Below are 15,990 nucleotides of genomic sequence, written 5' to 3'. Positions count from 1 at the left end.
GCCCAGAGCAGAGGTGCCAGCCACAACATCCTCCTCCAACCAGCACCAGCGACTAACCAGCATGGTGTCTGACTACATGGGGTCATTCAGCAGGCTTGACACCGACAGCCCCGTGGACCCCATGGATTACTGGGTCAAGAGAGTGGAGATGTGGAGGGAGCTTGCCCAGTACGCCCTGGAAGACCTGTCCTGCACCCTTCCAGTGTCCAACCTGGACAACCTTATTATCTTGGGTGTACCCCCAACACACTTATATAGGTAATTGCTTCATTGCTATACGCAAGCCCCTTCACCACGGCAAGGTAACGATCATGAAGGGGAATTGACACGTGCATGCCTTTTGTTTTGTTGTAGCAGTAAAAGATATGCACTGGACAAATACAGTATGCAGTCACACAGATGCAGTGAAAGATATGCACTGGTCTAATACAGTGCACAGTCACACAAAATAGTGGAAAGATATGCACTGGACTAATACAGTGTGCAGTCACACAGATGAAGTGAAAGATATGCACTGGACTAATACAGTGTGCAGTCACACAGAAGCAGTGAAAGATATGCACTGGTCTAATACAGTGCACAGTCACACAAAATAGTGGAAAGATATGCACTGTACTAATACAGTGTGCAGTCACACAGAAGCAGTGAAAGATATGCGCTGGTCTAATACAGTATGCAATCACACAAAAGACAGTGGAAAGGTATGCAATGGTACAGTACAGTGTGCAGCCACACAGATGCAGTTAAAGATCTGCACTAGTAATACAGTGTGCTGGGCCCAGCACAGTACAGCAAGGGCCAGCTGCGACAAACAGAGCTGAATATATGTTGTGTCAGTCAGTGGCACACACACACACACACACACACACAAAAGAAAACATACACACACACATCAGAAGAATATTAGCTCTCAAAAGAGCTTTTTTTGGGGTGCTTTCAGCAACAAATATCAGCAAGGAGCAAGCTAACAAGAGCCTTGCTGACGCTTCCCTATTTTTCCTGCAATGTTTCTCCCTTCTCTCACTAAACAGGCAGCAGACAGAGTGAGAAAATGACAGACACTGCTGCCTTTTATAAGGGGGGGGGGGGGGGCAAAGTCTAGGAGGGAGTGCAGCCTGATTGACTGCCATGTGTCTGCTGACTGTGATGTAGAGGGTCAAAGTTTAGCCCAATGACAAGCTATAAGAGGCAGGGCGAACACGCCCATATGTTCTCGGTTCACCGCGGACGGGAACAGCATTGGGCCATCTCTAGTCAGCTATTAGGTTTTGCTTCATATGGCCCACTTTGTTTGTCTGCTCTGGAACTGTAGCAATTGAATGCTGCTTTGCTTCCCTGGCTGGAACTTAGTTCTTTTTGTGCTTCATTTTATATGAAATGGCGGAATTGTCTAATCCTTCAGTCTAATTCCTCCATAGACAGCTGCTTATGAACTAATTCAAAGCTATCTATACGGCTGCCCTGGGAGTTAAAAATGATGATTGGTTCCCTTTAAAATTTATAACGCATACAGCACTAAAGATGGCCCGACCCTCAGATTTTAGGTTCGCAAACCCGGTTCGCGAACCTACCGCGAAAGTTTGATTCGCGTGAACTTTCGCGAACCGCAATAGACTTCAATGGAGAGGTGAACTTGAAAAATTAGAAATAATTATGCTGGCCACAAAAGTGATTGAAAAGATGTTTTAAGGGGTCTTATACCTGGAGGGAGACATGGTTGAGTGGAATAGACATCAAAAGTTCCAGAAAAAAATCTGGATTTGACACAAAGCAGTGTTTTAAGGTCAGAAATCTCATTAAATGTTCAATTACAGGCCTACACTGCTTTCCACATCAGGAAGTGTAATCCTCCCTCTCTCCCTCCCCCCTCTCTCCCTCTCTGGGAGGGAGGAGGGAGAGAGGGAGAGAGGGAGAGAGGGAGGAGGGAGAGAGGGGGGGGAGGGAGAGAGGGAGGAGGGAGAGAAGGAGAGAGGGAGAGAAGGAGAGAGGGAGGAGAGAGAGAGGGAGGAGAGAGGAAGGGAGGAGGGAGATGTTGTGGGATGCAATATAAGGAATAACAATCAACCAGGAGCAAGCTAACAAGCCTACAAGAGCCTAACTAAGCTCTCCCTAGCAGAGTCTGTCAGCAGCTGTCCCTTAACTAATTACTGTAGGCAGACAAGTGAGTAAAACGTCTGGAGAACCTTGCCTTTTATAAGGGGGGGGGGAGGCTCTAGGAGTGAGTACAGTCTTATTGGACACAATGTGGCTGCTGACTGTGATGTAGAGGGTGAAAGTTGACCTTAATGAAGCATTATGGGGGCGAATCGAACTTCCGGGAAAGTATGAATTCCCAGCTCCGGCTGGTTCTAACACACTCTAAGATCTGACTTGGGTCTGAGTGCTCACACATAAGTTATCGCAACAGCAGACAACTTGCAACTGACAGGCAAGTCCTATATATACCTAGAGCGCTTCGCAGCACCGCCCCAGTCACTCAGCCAATCCGGAACCTAGCTGGAGTCAGCTGATCGGCATGATCAGCTGACTCCCCTTCTGCTAGCATAAAGATCCTGTCGCCTGGCGCGCGCGCGCGTAGCTCTCAATCTATGTGCACCAGAAGGACTAGGCAAACTAGCAGCATGTTGCTGCGCGGCAGAAGCCGCCGGCTTGGATGCGGAGATGGTCGCCATGCCACTTGTCCACGCGGCGGCATCTCCGCTATCCATTACAAGCATGAAGTAAGATTTAGGCACTAAGAATGTATGATTGGCCATGTGTCTTATGGAATACTTTGTGTATATGCTACCTTATGAGCACATACAGTAAGAACCTGTTGTAATGGGCATTAATTTGTTTTATAGCATTCTTTTGGACTAATTAAAAGGGTTATTTTTTCTATTTAATCTACTCCACATTAGAGAACATAAACATCTCATAGGTGGCCTTGCTGCCACAGCAAATAACAAGATGTAATTGTACCTATACTGTATATTTCAAAATGAAAATTCCAGGGGTTCTGTCAAGATTTCAATATGGCAGAATATCGTTTTCCGATTAATCAAATTATGTATGTGTAACGACCTGCTAGTGTGAGTACTAACACCGTACAGATCAAGAGAATGGTCAAACAAAACAGGTCGGTAACAGATCAGAATGGTAAGGTACAAAATCGGCAGGCAAAATCAATGTGAGTAATCAGGCAGAGGTCGGCAACAGATCAGATAGGCAAAGGTACAGAATCGGTAGGCAAAGAGAAGTCAGAGAAACAGGCAGAAGTCAAACACAGTATAATCAATATATAACAAGCTGAGCTAGTATGGAATCCCCGGGGTCCTGTTGGTTCAAGCCACACACGGATTGACTAAGGTCTGAAGCCTTCACTGTGAAGCGTTAGCTAGAGCAGACAGTGAGCAAGTGTCAGAACAGCGCTTAAGAAACCCGGGTAAGCAGGAGAACACGCCCCCCAGCCGCTTGGCCAATCCAGGACCGGAGGTGGAGCCATGCGTGTCAGCTGACAGCTGGTCAGCTGACACGCTTCCTTAGGGCATAAGAGGAGTGGCGCTGACAGCGCATGCGTCTGCCCTCATTTACAGTTTGAGTATCACGCGGCCGGATCCCCGCAGGAATGCCGCTGACTCCATCCCTGCCAATGCGACCAGCCGCACCAGAAGTCCCAGAGATGCGCTGCCAGCGGTGGCAGCCGAAACTGATATGGTAAGCGCAGGATTACTGCCAGTAAGATCAAATAAAAACAAGCCTAATATTTTCCTTCCTTTAGGTACAAAAGACAAAGACTTTTGATGTATGATTATTATGGTTTTATGTAGTTGTATTGATTAGTAATGTATATGATTTTCCTTTAGCATGAAGAGATTGATACTTTATTATGATCTGCAGGGCCGGATTTACAACTCTGGAGCCTGTAGGCACAGGCGTTCTGGTGCCCTTAACTCCGCCCTTAAATCAGGCCACACCCCCAAGTAAATTTATTTTGAACTCTAATCCCTGCCTCATGTCAGTAACTGTCCTTAGAATCTAACACTCTAATCACTGTCTCATATCATCCTTAGTGACATGAGACAATGATTAGGATGTGAGCTCCTGAGGTCAGTGATATGATGCAGGAATTAGACAGTAAACTCCTGTCAGTTTAGTGATCCCCTGGGCTTCCCTCCCTTCACCCTCAAAGAGTTGTGTCTCTGTGCTGAGCTACCTTCCCTACATTCCACACTTGAACACGCAGACATACACACTTGAACACGCACACACACGCCGACATACTTTAACACAAGCACACACTCTTGAACACACACACCCATAGACATGTACACTTGAACACAGGCACACACACACAAAAACATATATAAAAAATAGCCACACACACACACTTGAACACAGGCACACACACACACACACACACACACACACACACACACACACACACACACACACACACACACACACACACACACACACACACACACACACACACACACACACACACACACACACACACACACACACACACACACACACACACACACACACACACACACACACACACACACACACACACACACACACACACACACACACACACTCACTCCAACAGAGACAGACACAGAAATGCACACTTGCTAAAATAAAATCACACATTTTATATGCTCAGTCACTGCAGACAGAGGACAGACTTCATATCTACTGCTCTCCCTTTTAACAGTTATGTCCCTAATGACCACTTTCTAGTTCGGGAATTGTTTTGTAAAGGCTGGCCGCTGACTGGGTACATTCCTCTGATCAATCATCCATGACCTGCAGACCACACAGATAAACCGAAAGCATTCCCACTTTGAATATATCAGCGCACCCAGAATAACGGCACTCACAGACTCACTTCTGCTGCCTCCCCTGAGACTGCATCCGACCTCCTCCTCCTGGACCTGTCAGCCCGTCCAGATGAATTTGGAGCCACTCTCCTCCTCATTCCTAGTAGGTACTGGAAACATTGCAGTCTGCATTATACAGGAAGACCCGGCGCCACTGTAGACCCTGGCTTCCGGCTTCCTGTTGCCTAGCAGCAGCACAGCCATACACTTTGCCGGTAGGTTAGATTAGACAGTGCCTGACACTCATACCAGGCTGGGAGAGAAGGCAGATGGGGCGGCGAGCAGCTCCGCATGTAGTGAAGAGGAATGCGCCCTCATATCGCTACATACGGCCCTACATGGAGGCATCTGATCGTAGCGAGGGTAATGTAGCTGCTGTTGCCAGGGGGACAGGACCCGCCTCTCACACATAGCTCCGCCTGTAGGCACGTGCCTACAGTGCCTTATGGGAAATCCGGCCCTGATGATCTGAGATTGCTTAATTCAAAACAAGGTTTAGTTAGAATATTCCAGTTGCAGATCGTTTACCAGACTAGCAAACGGCTGTATGGTTTAAATAACCTGTTTTGCAGAGTATCTTCTCATTTGAATGCACAATCTATATATATAATAGAGTAAGTGCCTCAACCTTCAAACAAGAAGAAGAAGTAGCGTCCTGCCCCCAGGGCTGGTCCAAGCAAGAAGAAGGGGCTGGTCCAAGCAAGAAGAAGAAGTAGTGTCATATCAAACAAAGGGCAAAGAAGGATAATTTGCATATTCAGTAGCATTGCATTGTGGGTAACCACAAATGTTCACTTATAGCTGAATTATTGCAGATTTGCTTCTGTTTTAAGAAGGAAAATTACACCAAGCTTTGCTTTTATTAGTAGGAGGGCTTTTTGGTCTCTTTTATCCTCTTATACATTCTTGGTAGTTTGGGTCGCCCTGAGCTGCTTGGTTACTCTGTTGTACTTGCCCAAGCCCTATATCACATTTTTTTTTTAGCTTGTCTTGGCTCCTGTTGCATGCAACAGGAGTCCCGGTCAGCAAGGCTATTAGCCCCGTGCACGGAAAAAGCGTGAGTGCCCTAAAGCACCCCCACAAAATGTGCACGAGTAGCCACGGGCCCCACAATACAGCAGGGCCCTTCCGGTTGTTCCCCGAAGGGAACCTTCCCCCTTTGCCATCGGCTCAGGGGGTGGCATCCTCCAACACCCGAGGGGTTGAAGGATCCTGGAGTCCTCCGAGGAGGACCCCTACTGTGCCCAGTGGTTACCCAAAGGGCCTGGCCATGTGGCATCCCACATGGTCCGGGTGGCTCCCCCGAGAGGGAGCCGGGTGGGAACCGAAGTCCCCGGTGCCAGCAAGCTGGCCCCGACCTTGCGGCCGGAGTGATAAAAATTCCGCACTCTCCCTAGCCAAAAGGCCGGGGAGCTGCGTTAGTTGGCGATGCATATGGGCAGTACAGACCAAAGCACCCTACTTCCGCCTGAGATCTGCCACATCTCAGGTTTTTTCAGGTGCACCTGGAGCGCCACTTCCAGGGGCAGTACGCCTAAGCAAAGCCCTCAGCCCTTCAGCTTCGACCATGGTAGATCCATTCAATCAGCCCCTGAGAATTATGCACCAGGACGGACACCTTTACTGGAGGAGCTGAGGGTAGACCTGGACCTCTGCTCAACTCGTTCAAGGCGTCCTCCCCGGGAGAGACGAGACCGGGTTCCCAGTAACATGCCTCCCAAAAACCTCAAGAACAGATACTACACTTGATCTTAGCCAAAAGGCCGAGAAGCCCTATATCACATAGCCTTAGTAATCCCTGCTATGTACTGATGAGCACCAAATGGCTGAAACAGGCTGTCACATGTGGGTTTGATATGACTGTGTAAAACTTAAAGCTATAAGCTTGCTTGACTTACCAAGGATGCAACAGAATAATTTACATATTTAGTAGCGGTACATTGTGGGTAATCACAAATGTTCACTTATAGCTTATTGCAAAATTTTCTTCTGTTTTAAGAAGGCAAATTACACCAAGCTTTGATTTTTTTAGTAGAAGGTCTTTTTGGTCCATTTTATCCACCTATACATTCCGAGTGGTTTGGGTCACCCTGAGCTGTTTGGTTACTCTGTTGTACTGGTCCAAGCCCTATCTCATACAGCCATATCAATCCTTGCCATGTACAGATGAGGATCAAAAGTCTGAAACAGGCTGTCACATGTGGGTTTGATATGGCTGTGTAAAAATTTAAAGCTATAGGCTTGCTATACACCAGTGGTTCTGAAAGCTTGCTTAGCTTACTAAGGGTGAAAAGGAATTATTTGCATATTTAGTAGCAGTGAATTTTGGGTAACCACAAATATTCACTTATAGCTGAATTATTGCATATCTCCTTCTGTTTTAGGAAGGCAAATTACACCAAACTTTGCTTTTTTTAGTAGGAGGCCTTTTTGGTCCCTTTTATCCCCCTATATATTTCGAGTGGTTTGGGTCACCCTGAGCTGCTTGGTTACTCTGTTGTACTGGTCCAAGCCCTATCTCATACAGCCATATCAATCCCTGCGAAGTACTGATGAGGACCAAAAGTCTGAAACAGGCTGTCTACATGTGGGTTTGATATGACTGTGTAAAATTTAAAGCTATATGCTTGCTATATACCAGTGGCTCTGGATGCTTGCTTGGCTTACCAAGGGGAAAAAAGGGCAATTTGCATATTTAGTAGCAGTGCATTGTGGGTAACCACAAATGTTCACTTAGGGCCTGTTCTCACCTGAGTGGAAATATAGCGATTCCCGCTTACAGCAAACCGCTAGCGGTTTAGCAAAAAACGCTACACAATGTAGCGAGTGGCAGTGTTCTCACTGCCGCGGTTGCAGTTAGCGATAACTGCAACCACGCTGCATGCAGCGGTTTGCCGGTGACAAGTGTTCCGCGATTATCGATCGTGATTAGCGAGCAAAGCATGCTAATCGCGATCGCTCCAAAACCGCCGCAGTGTCCAGTGATTTTTCCGCGCTAATCGCAGGAAAATCACTCCCGCAAAATGCCAGCGGCAATCGCCGGTGTTCTGCCATTGTAGGTGAGAACGGGCCCTTATAGCTGAATTATTGCAGATTTCCTTCTGTTTTAAAAAGGCAAATTACACCAATACAGTGTGCGGCATTGCAGGAAGTGACAACAGTGGAACGCACGATGGAACACGGAAAAGGTGAGTCATCCCCGCCCGCTGCCTCTTACTAATAGTGGCGGCTGCTACTGTGCTTAAGCAGGAGGGGGAGCGCACATGGGGGACCCAGATGAGGGGGCGGGGGTTCCTGCTGAGCTTAAGCTGGAGGTAGAGCACACATGGGGGACCCAGTTGAGGGGGGGGACCAACCCCCCTCCCCGCCACTGTGCCCAATACCCCCTTCCTGCCCTCTACCCTTTAATGCGGCGTATGCTACGCCACGGGTCGGCTAGTATATATTATAATGGAATTAGGGTTAACCTTGCAGACCTGAACTGCTGTCCCACTCACAAACACAGATAGATAACAGAGACGTCTAATGCTGGGCATACACGGTACGTTTTGGCCCGTGTAATGGAGCCGCTGGCTCGGTTCCGGTGCGCCCCCTCTTGTCCGCGCGGGCGCTCGGATCGATTCCCGCTTGTTCCCGTGGGCGCTTCTTTTTTATATCTTGTCGTTTTTTTACCATTGTCCTGCCCCCGGTATTGAGCGGGGAATCGATCTGGCAGGTAATCGGACACGTCGGAAATTAGCAATCAAGCCATCAGCGGCTCGATTACACGGTACAAAAACATACCGTGTATTCCCAGCATCAGAGGCAGATATATTTGCTGGGTAGATGAACCTCTGTATACAATCCTGGCTTGTATATATTACAGATGAACTATTGTTTCAGACCAAGACACTTGGTAGCATAGCAAACAAGGTGTAGACACAGCTAACAAATGTCCTCATCTTGAAGATGAGCAAACCAGATCATTGTAGTTAACAAACAATCCAATCTAGGGTGAGTCACTAAACATCACATGGACTAGTGTAATATGAATTCCAACTGAAATAAATAAGGATACTTCAGACAGCACATATATGTATTAATCACTGTTTGCAGAGAAAGTCCATGCACAGGATAATTCACCAGCTGTCAGAGTGCCACTCATCCAACCATAGGTTAACACTTGAAAGTCGAGAGAAAGCGATGGTGCACATCCAGCTAAAACGTCATTTTATTAATGCAGTTTAAAATCAATAAACAAAGTTACAGACCAGCAATGTGGAGAGAGGTACAAGCAGCAAAGGATCTACAGCCGTTTCGCGCCTTAACACATGTGGCGCATCGTCAGGACCAGTCCTGACGATGCGCCACATGTGTTAAGGCGCGAAACGGCTGTAGATCCTTTGCTGCTTGTACCTCTCTCCACATTGCTGGTCTGTAACTTTGTTTATTGATTTTAAACTGCATTAATAAAATGACGTTTTAGCTGAATTTACATATATGTATTAAAGCATATCAATTAAGAATGAAATGTCTAAAATGTTATGGCGTTTTATATGTTACCTTTATTTTTCTTATAGCTAGACCAATTATGGAGATTATTCGTATTAATATCAAAATTCCATGAAAAAATGTCTTCAGAATGTAGTGTAAAAGTATATAAACTTAAACCTGTTTATACATAATTATATTAATAGTTAGAAATGGTCACTGTATCCTACTAATATAATAAATGGGAAAGTTCGGATGTTTGGATGTTTGGATGTTTGTTACTCGATCACGCAAAAACGGCTGAACGGATTTGAATGAAATTTGGCACACACATAGTACATTACCTGGAATAAAGTATAGGATACTTTTTATTCCCATAACCAAAAAGAGACAAATACAAATTGCACTGGAAAATGTAAACTGCAGCCATACACTGTTACCCTGGAGGTGTGTTTAGCGTCTAAGGGTAGAATGGTTAATTTGCATATATTCAGCAGTGATGCTCTGGGAGACATCTCAAGCTCACTCCAACCTGAATTATCGCAAATTCTTTCTGTTTTAAGAAAGCAAACGTTTGTTTTTATTAACATCTTAGTAAGGGGGCTTTTAGGACCATTGTAGTCCCTTACACACTCCAATGAGTTCTGGGTCACCATGAGCTTGCTTGGTAGCATGTCCCTCTCGGTATTACAAGCACTACTGCATAGAGCCAAATTAATCTATGCCATGCACTGATAAAGATCATACAATCCAAAACAGTCTGTATGCATGTTGGATTATTATGACTCTGTACAATTTAACAAGCTGACACATCATTGCATTCCAGCAGTTCTGGAGGTGTGCTTCTAAGGGTAACAATGATTAATTAGCATATTTTCAGCAGTGATGCACTGGGAGACATCTCAAGCTCACTCCAACCTAAATTGTTGCAATTTTCTTCTGTTTTAAGAAAGCAAACTTTTGTTTTTTTTTTACACTGTTAATGGTAGGGTTCTCAAACTTTGCACAGTTGGTCGTTGAGTGACTAGGGTTATTATTGAGAAAAGTGGTTGGAGCCTATAAAAGCCAATCAAAATTCACCTAATGATTTTCAAGGGGAATATTTACATTTCTGCCATTCTTGCACTGTTAATGGCACAAGCCTCAAACCTGGTATAGTTGATCATTGGGTGACTGGGGTTCAATTTCAGAAAGGGGGTGGAGCCACAAATAGCCAATCAGATTTGTTTCATTCCAATGCAAATTATTGTTGCCAAACACCGCAAAGCTCACAAACTTGGTCATTGAGTAATTGATTAATTGTGTGTTAGGGTTAGGAAAGTGGGCACAGCCAACATCAGCCAAATTCATAAGCGGGCAACGCCGGGTCATAAGTGGGCGGAGACAAATACAAATTTTACTGGGAAAATGTAAACAGCAGCCATTCTTACACTGTTAATGGTAGGGTTCTCAAACTTTGCACAGTTGGTTACTGGGTGACTGGGATTAATATTCAGAAAAGTGGGTGGAGCCTACAAAAAACAATCAAAAATTACCTATTGATTTTTCAGGGGAATATTTCATTGCTGCCATTCTTGCACTGTTAATGGCACAAGCCTCAAACCTGGTACAGTTGATCATTGGTGACTGGGGTTTAAATTTATATAAGGGGGTGGAGCCCCAAACAGCCAATTTGATTTGTTTCATTTTAATGCAGGTTATTGATGCCAAAGACCGCAAAGCTCACAAACTTGGTCATTGAGTAATTGAGTAATTGTGTGTTAGGGTTAGGAAAAGTGGGCGCAGCCAACACCAGCCAAATACATAATCGGGCAATGCTGGGTCATCAGTAGGCGGAGACAAATACAAATTTCACTGAGAAAATGTAAACTGCAGCAATTCTTACACTATTAATGGTAGGGTTCTCAAACTTTGCACAGTTGGTCACTGGGTGACTGAGATTAATATTCAGAAAAGTGGGTGGAGCCTACAAAAGCCAATCAAAATCCACCTATTAATCTTTAAGGGGAATATTTAATTGACGCCATTCTTGCACTGTTAATGGCACAAGCCTCTTGCACTGTTAATCACCTGTACCTGGTACAGTTGGCCATTGGGTGATTAGGGTTCAAATTCAGAAAAGGGGTGGAGCCACATCCAATCAGATTTATTTTATTTCAATGCAAATTATTGATGCCAAAGACCTCAAAGCTCACAAACTTGGTCATTAAGTAATTTTGTGTTTGGGTTAGAAAAAGTGGGCGGAGCTAGCACCAGCCAAATACATACCTGGGCAATGCTGAGTCTTCAGTGGGCGGAGACAAACACAAATTTCACTGGGAAAATGTAAACTGCAGCCATTCTTACACTATTAATTGTGGGGTTCTAAAACTTTGCGCAGTTGGTCACTGGATGACTGGGATTAACATTCAGAAAAGTGGGTGGAGCCTACAAAAAACAATCACAATTCACCTATTGATTTTCAAGGCAAATATTTAATTGCTGCCATTTTTGCACTGTTAATGGCACAAGCCTCAAACCTGGTACAGTTGATCATTGGGTGACTGGGGTTAAATATTTAGAAAAGGGGTGGGGCTACAAACAGCGAATCAGATGTGTTTTATTTCAATGAAAATTATTCATGCCAAAGACCACAAATCTCACAAACTTGGTCATTGACTATTGACAATTGTGTGTTAGGGTTAGAAAAAGTGGCCACAGCCAACAGCAGTCAAATACATACCCGGGAAACATCAGGACATCAGTGGGTGGAGAAAAATAAAAATTTAACTGCCAGAATGTAAACTGCAGCTATTCTTACACTTTCTGTCAATGGCAGGGTTCTTAAACTTTGCACAGTGGGTGACTGGGATTAATATTCAGAAAAGTAGGTGGAGCCTACAAAAGCTAATCAAAATTCACCTATTGATTTTCAAAGTAGTGGAGCCACAGCCAATTATTGATGCCAAAGACCGCAAAGCTCACAAACTAGGTAATTGTGTGTTAGGATTAGAAAAAGTGGACAGAGCTAACACTAGCCAATTACATACCCGGGCAACGCCGGGCGACCAGCTAGTACTAAATAATAACCAGTGATCCAATTAAGATTAGCTATCCATAAGGGAATTTATAGCATTAATTAATTCACTGTGGGCTGTAATTAATATATAACATAATCAAAATGCCACCTGCTGGAAGAATACCATATGACAGCATACATGATTAATGAGCTTTGAGTGCCATCTTCTGGTCAAGAGACGCTACAGACTACAAGTCTCATTAACATAAAGTTACACCCCTGCTTCTTGATTGGGAAAAAAGGTCATCTCTAAAAACTCCCCTTATGCTGCTGATTGGTTCCCAGTAAGCTGAAGGCAGATTTGGTTGATAATAAGGTGAATAAAAATGGACAGATCATCAGATCAGGACATCACAGATCATAAGTAGTTCATATCATCTGAGTAATCATCACAGCTGCTATGCCCAAAGGAACACGCCCTAAACGCCATCTTGGAAACCATTTTGGTGACTATACTGAATGTGATTACCGGTATATATATTTTTATTATGTACAGTATCGCTATCTGAATATACAATTGATAAAGCAACTTTTATTAGTTGATAGTCATAATCATTGCTAAAAGGATTAATTCTCACAGAGTGCGTGCTGTGAGAATCCCCACATTAGCAAGAAATTTACTTACGGAGAATTTATCTCCCTATAGATTATTAGATACAATCCAATATTCATTGATAGCGTATTGTAACATGGTATAGTTCATTTTACAGATAATACTAGATCTGCCAAGCACTGATTTTATGTGTGGTACAATGTCTAGTCGTTATATACACTGAGTCATCCTAAATCTGTTATAGTTCAATGGGATAGCTGGCATCCACCATTTTGTTTTTGATAGCGCCATTTTGTTTTTGATAGTGCCATTTTGTTTTTGATAGCGCCATTTTGTTTTGATAGCACCATTTTGTTTTTGATAGTGCCATTTTGTTTTTGATAGTGCCATTTTGTTTTTGATAGCGCCATTTTGTTTTGATAGCACCATTTTGCTTTTGATAGCCAACATTTTATTTTTGATACCCACCATTTTGTTGTTGGGTAAATTGACTATTATTGATTCAGCCATTTTGCATCCATAAGTCCTGTGGTAAATTGCATCATTGACACGCCCTGTTCGGTTTATGGATAGCTATGACTCATGGTATAAGCTCTGCCAGTGTTTGTATTGAGTCTATTGTTCAACAATATCTGATTAGACAGGCTTGAAGGCTATGATACCAAGCCTATTGTCTTGCAGCATTGTTTTGTAACCTGAGCTGTGAATTAACTGTTTTACAAGTAAGCTTACCACCTGAAGTGTTGTCACCTTTATCTGAAAGACAACTTGATTACATCTTCTGTACTTAATATATGTATGTAATAAATTATTGTTATATTTTTTTATTTGCTTGTTGCATTCTTTCATATTTGTACCAATATAATAGAAATAGTTCGGAAAAAGAACTCATAAAGTGGACATACCTGTATATCAGAGATCAAACTAACTTGTGAGCTCTACTACTTTAAAAAGGGGTCCTAAGTTATTTTGATAGCATAGTCACAGCTTGTGTGACATCATCATAGCGGGTTCATAACCACGCCTTAATTTAGTAAATAGCCCCGACAGTTCCTGTATACTAACCAATATTATTAAGACAATACTCTCCTTTGTATTAATATGTTGAGTGTGTTTTTTTCATATCTGCCTGCAGACAGAGAAAATTGCATGAAATGTCGAGATGAAGAATGGTCAAATGAGAAGAAGGATCTCTGTGTTCCAAAACTGGTGGTATTTCTTTCCTACACTCATGATACAATTGCTGCAGTATATTCCTCCGTCTCTATTTTGTGTTGTCTTCTGACTTGTTTGATATTGGGGATTTTTGGACATTACAAAGACACACCTATTGTTAGGGCCAACAATAGAGACCTGAGCTATCTTCTCCTGGTCTCCATCATGCTGAGCTTCCTCTGTGTCTTCTTGTTCCTTGGTCGTCCTTCAGATGTAACCTGCAGGCTGCGTGTGACAACGTTTGGTGTCATCTTCTCAGTAGCCATCTCCTCTCTACTTGCAAAAAGTATAATTGTCTGTGTTGCTTTTAAAGCCACCAAGCCTGGGAATTCCGGGTACAAATGGATGGGAACCAAATTATCCAATTCTGTTATATCCTTATGTTCAATTGTGCAAATAAAAATCTGTGTCATTTGGTTGTCTACTTGTCCTCCATTCCAGGAAGAAGATGCTCATTATTTTCAGGACATAATTGTCATTCAGTGTAATGAAGGGTCAGCCATTGCATTTTACTCTGTCCTGGGATATTTGGGGATTCTGGCAGCTGTTAGTTTCATTATAGCATTTTTTGCCAGGACATTACCGGACAGGTTTAACGAGGCCAAGTACATCACGTTCAGCATGCTGGTGTTCTGCAGTGTCTGGATTGCCATGATCCCGGCCTATCTGAGCACTAAAGGGAAATACATGGTGGCTGTGCAGGTTTTTGCAATTATTGCATCAAGTGCTGGACTTGTTGTTAGTATATTCTTTCCAAAATGTTACATAATTTTGTTTAGACCTGAACTTAACACAAAAGTAGGTTTGCTTGGAAATAAAGCAAGATAATCTTATACAGTAGATACTAATTAGACTATGCAAATCTAAATGCATTCTACGGAATTTTAGAACAGAATCTCCTATAATGCATAAATTCACTTTTTGTGGGTTATACTGTTGGCAGAATCAACAGAAGAAACTAGAAGCAACCACAAGATGTCCCTGTCTGTAAAGTGAGCTGATGATCTCTATGGTATTGTGATTTAACTGTATTCATTCTGTGTTCCTCTCTGTTCTAAGTAAGATGAGTTTCCTGATAGTTGGGTATGATATATCTCTGCATGTTTTCTTCAGTAAAGAATTCTAACTTGTTATACTGGATGCCCATCTGCTTGTACAGAACACTCTGCTCCATCATGTACAATCTGACCTTTGTTACATGGAGAGTCTAAGAGTAAAGTGAGCTTGCTAGTACAGCTTACTATTTAATAGAGATTGTATGTATTTAATAGAGGCTATGATTAAGGAGCCTCCAGAGCTCCGATACGCGTCAGCCAGCACACCGATCGCTGCCGCCCCGCGCCCGATCGCCACTATCCGTTGCGGCGCATGCCCCCCCCCCTCAGACCCCGTGCGCTGCCTGGCCAATCAGTGCCAGGCAGCGCCGAGGTTTGAATCGGGACTCCCACTGATGTCACGACGTCGCTGACGTCATCCCGCCCCGTCGCCATGGCGACGGGGGAAGCCCTCCAGGAAATCCCGTTCTTTGAATGGGATTTCCTGATCGGAGATCGCCAGCTTAGAATTAATGGTGCATGTAACCAGGCCAGTTACCATTTGAACTCGGAATTTACGATGTCTCCCCATCACCAGAGTCTGCTTTATGTCATGTTGAGGATTCTATTGATCTTATCAATTTAGCCAGGATGCCTGGGAAAGCCTCCTCAGTAACAGATTAGGCATCTAATTACATTTATGTTTTCTAAAGAGTGTTTCTCCTCTGTATGTCAGTGTATATAAGCTGTGTTTTTCAGTTTTGGTCAGGAACCAGTCCGACGAAGGCTTTT

General features: G+C 43.8%; 1 protein-coding gene and 1 pseudogene across 1 annotated transcript; one reads left to right on the top strand and one right to left on the bottom strand.

Moving 5' to 3' along the window:
* The first annotated feature begins 4,862 nt into the window (after positions 1–4,862).
* On the top strand, positions 4,863–15,543 carry LOC137545219 (vomeronasal type-2 receptor 26-like). The gene is made up of 2 exons (XM_068266344.1): positions 4,863–4,975; positions 14,085–15,543. Exons 1-2 carry the CDS (start codon positions 4,939–4,941, stop codon positions 14,990–14,992), a joined length of 945 nt encoding a protein of 314 aa, XP_068122445.1. The 5' UTR covers positions 4,863–4,938; the 3' UTR covers positions 14,993–15,543.
* Positions 6,536–6,643, bottom strand: LOC137533166 (U2 spliceosomal RNA; annotated as a pseudogene).
* Positions 15,544–15,990: the final 447 nt, after the last annotated feature.

This window comes from Hyperolius riggenbachi, chromosome 1, assembly GCF_040937935.1.
Source record: "Hyperolius riggenbachi isolate aHypRig1 chromosome 1, aHypRig1.pri, whole genome shotgun sequence".
NCBI classification, from domain to species: domain Eukaryota; kingdom Metazoa; phylum Chordata; class Amphibia; order Anura; family Hyperoliidae; genus Hyperolius; species Hyperolius riggenbachi.
The sequence above is the reverse complement of the archived record's forward strand: the minus strand, read 5'-3'. Positions and strand labels throughout refer to the sequence as shown.

Coding starts and splice junctions, on each gene's coding strand:
- LOC137545219 (XM_068266344.1), top strand. CDS start 4,939: ATGAATTTGGAGCCACTCTCCTCCTCATTCCTAGTAG. Junction 4,976..14,084: donor CTCCTCCTCATTCCTAGTAG/GTACTGGAAACA, acceptor ATCTGCCTGCAG/ACAGAGAAAATTGCATGAAA.